The following is a 2,954-nucleotide window of genomic DNA, read 5'->3' as shown; positions in this document are numbered from 1 at the left end:
TCCGAACCCTGGGCCGCCAGTAGTGGAGTGCGCACACTTAACTGCTAAGCTACAGGGCCGGCCCCTATCTTCATTTTTTAAGATGAATCGGCTGACTTTAAAGAAATGTATCTGTAATAATTACCAGGTTTGTGCTTCTAAATAAGAGATCCAGAGGTAATATAATTTATATGTCTTTAAATTGTGTCTCAAGTATAAATTGTGTCTCAAGTATTTATTAATTTTCTCCATTCCCTTTATAAACCGACTGGCAAGTTGTTTGCTTCTTACTTTTCTTTTGACACATATAATATGTGTGTACTCATTTTGGAAAAATGAGAAAAAACAGATAATCAAGAAAAAATAAAGAAAACAAAAAAACACATTCTGATGTATATATATAATATGCACACTACATTCAGATATATATAATATGCACACTTTTAAATGAGATAGTATATCTATAGACTAATTTTTAAACTGCTTTATTAACTTTACAATATATAATAAACATCTTTCCATGCAAGTTCATGAAACTCCCCTGCTGACAGAAAAACCTACAGACTAAGTCAAAATGAAATCTCCAATCAGAAAAGTGACACAACACCAAAGGTTCACGATAAAGAGTACACCAAGAAAATGCAAGTTTGGGAAGCAGAGGGTTTATAACTATTAACCTCAGCATTCAAGGCATAAGGCAAAACTCATCATGATGGTCATGGTGAGGGGGATCTCCTATAAGAATGCGCAGACTGTACCTCAGTTGAAGCTCCGTAATTTTCCTCCTTAGCTCTCTCATCTCCTCCATGAACCTTTCCATATCATCTGCATCTCCATCTATCATGTCAATGTTATTGACAAGCCTGTTGGGAATATCCTCTCTAAAATCCTGGGCAGGTGGAGCCCAACTCCCTCTAATATTTCCTCCAGGCTCCTGGCCTTGACCACCTCCCAAAGGGCGGGCTTCTTCTTCATTCTGCACTGGGGCCTGCCCCCCTCCTTTGCTTTCCTGGGGGACATTTTCCATGTTGAGATTTTTTCCTGCTTCTTCTTCCTAGAGATAAAAAGCAAGAAGAGGGATTGAATGTTCTGTAACAACAGGATTCAGAGTTCTGTTGGCAAAGGTTTTCCCATCTGAGAGACTTCGTGCGCCCTCCAGGGGGCGCCCCAGACCCAGCCCTGCCCCAAAGCCCACCATTTTCCCTGAAAGTACTTTCCCTAGGCCACTCCTCTCATCAAAACATAGGATGGGTAGTGGGCGGGCGGTGGTTGAGAGACCCAGGCCTCAGCTTCCAGGGATCCTGATAAGCCCTCCAGGGGCGCCCCAGAGCTTGCCCCTCTACTCCCTTCTTCCTCCACCAGCCATAGGCGCACAGTTTCTAAGGACTTCGCCAGCTTTGTGCTGTACTTAACTCAGGCAGGGAAGGCTGTGACTCCCCCAGATTCTGTCCTGATCCCTGATGTCCCTACACCAGAGAGCCCCCGGTAGCCCCCTACCTGCAGGGATCAGAAGCAATCTTCCTCTCTTAGCCTTGAAATCTGCTGCACCAACGGACCTAAAGACCTGCAGACAGAAATGCGACAATACCCAAGACTGATCACTCGATTAAAGGACCAGTACCCAGGGCACCAACTCCGTTGCTGATTTAGGATTCTGCTAGTCAAATGTTGCCACCTTCTCTTTCTCCTCTAGCCTGTCTCAGGGCTTCTTTTCCAGCCCTGTGATGCGCTACCCCGCCTTCCAGAAAGAGGCATTGTAATCAAAGACGATTTTTTCCAAATCAGTTTCACCTCTTCTTTAGGCCCCTTATCCTCACTGACCCGTCCCTTCTGTTGCCTAATTACCATTTCTTGAACGCAAATGGACAGTTTGCGGGGCGGGGAAGTCAGAAGAGCTTGCTGGGTGGCGATGTGGTTTATTTATGAAGAATTTCAATCTGGGTTTCCACCAGGACCTTTTGGGACCCAGTGGCCTTTCTCGAGCCCACCCTCCTTCCGTTGCCCACCATTTTATGCATCAAGATGGACGAAGGGCGAAGAGGTAGTGTGGGCATTGCAAACTTGGTCCTGCTGCGGTCTCAGCGCTTTGTCATGCTTACCCCAGGGTCTGCAAGCAGCACCCACCCTTATACCGGCCTGCAGGGACCAGAAACAGTTTCTCCCTGCCCACCTATATCCCTCATCCCTCAGTCAGAAGTCCGCCCGGTCGACTGCCCCCTCCGCAGAAGGGACCTGCTTCCCAGACCTAATCCCTGCCCCATCCTCTGCAGCAACCGCCCCTCACCCGGGTTCCCACAGCCCACCATTTCCGGCTCCAAAATGCACGAGGGTGGAGAAAAGATACCGGGAATGGAGGCGTGCGGTGTCCATTATCTCCAACCCAGGGTTACCGGTTTCGCCCCCCTCCTGCCGCCCTGCAGGAATCAGGCTGTTTCCTCGGCGTCCTCTTCTCTGGTCCTTCCCTTCCAGATGTCGCCTGATCGTCCACCTCCTAGGGGATCCCAACTGGTACTCATTCTCAACCCTTGGCCCCTCTCGGTCTCCTCCCATCAAGCCCTTCATTTCTTGCACCAAACGGGTGGGCATCGGGGAAGTGCTAGAGAGAATCCAATCCTGAACCCACTCTGGTCTTTGCCCTCTGCCACCCGCACCCCAGTCAGAGCCCGCTAACCTGCCATGGATCTGGGTCATCTTCTACGACTTCTTCCTTCCCTGGGCTACAGGCTCGCCCGCCTTCAAGGCAATAGCGAGCCGGCGCACAGCCACAAACAACCACTGGATCACAACTAGAAGGAGAGACTAATCCATAGGTTGGCTCTAGATCTCGTAAGGGCCATGTCACTGCGAGCTCAGATCCCCAATTCCGGTTCATACCTGCAGTGCGGCAGAAGAGTGGGAGGTGGGAGCGTGGGCGGGACCACCTTTCTCCTCATTCCCGCCCTCGCCCCACCACTACAACAGGCTACTGTCCACAT

General features: G+C 49.5%; 1 protein-coding gene across 1 annotated transcript; it reads right to left on the bottom strand.

The window, feature by feature from the left end:
• Nucleotides 1–465: 465 nt before the first annotated feature.
• On the bottom strand, nt 466–2,452 carry BEX5 (brain expressed X-linked 5). Its single transcript, XM_058536375.1, has 3 exons — nt 2,324–2,452; nt 1,477–1,543; nt 466–1,033 (listed from the first exon to the last, which is right to left on the bottom strand). Exon 3 carries the CDS (start codon nt 1,004–1,006, stop codon nt 665–667), a length of 342 nt encoding a protein of 113 aa, XP_058392358.1. The 5' UTR covers nt 1,007–1,033; nt 1,477–1,543; nt 2,324–2,452; the 3' UTR covers nt 466–664.
• Nucleotides 2,453–2,954: the final 502 nt, after the last annotated feature.

Source organism: Diceros bicornis, chromosome X, assembly GCF_020826845.1.
Source record: "Diceros bicornis minor isolate mBicDic1 chromosome X, mDicBic1.mat.cur, whole genome shotgun sequence".
NCBI lineage: Eukaryota > Metazoa > Chordata > Mammalia > Perissodactyla > Rhinocerotidae > Diceros > Diceros bicornis.
Note: the sequence above shows the minus strand (reverse complement) of the source record. Positions and strands in the feature narration are given on the sequence as shown.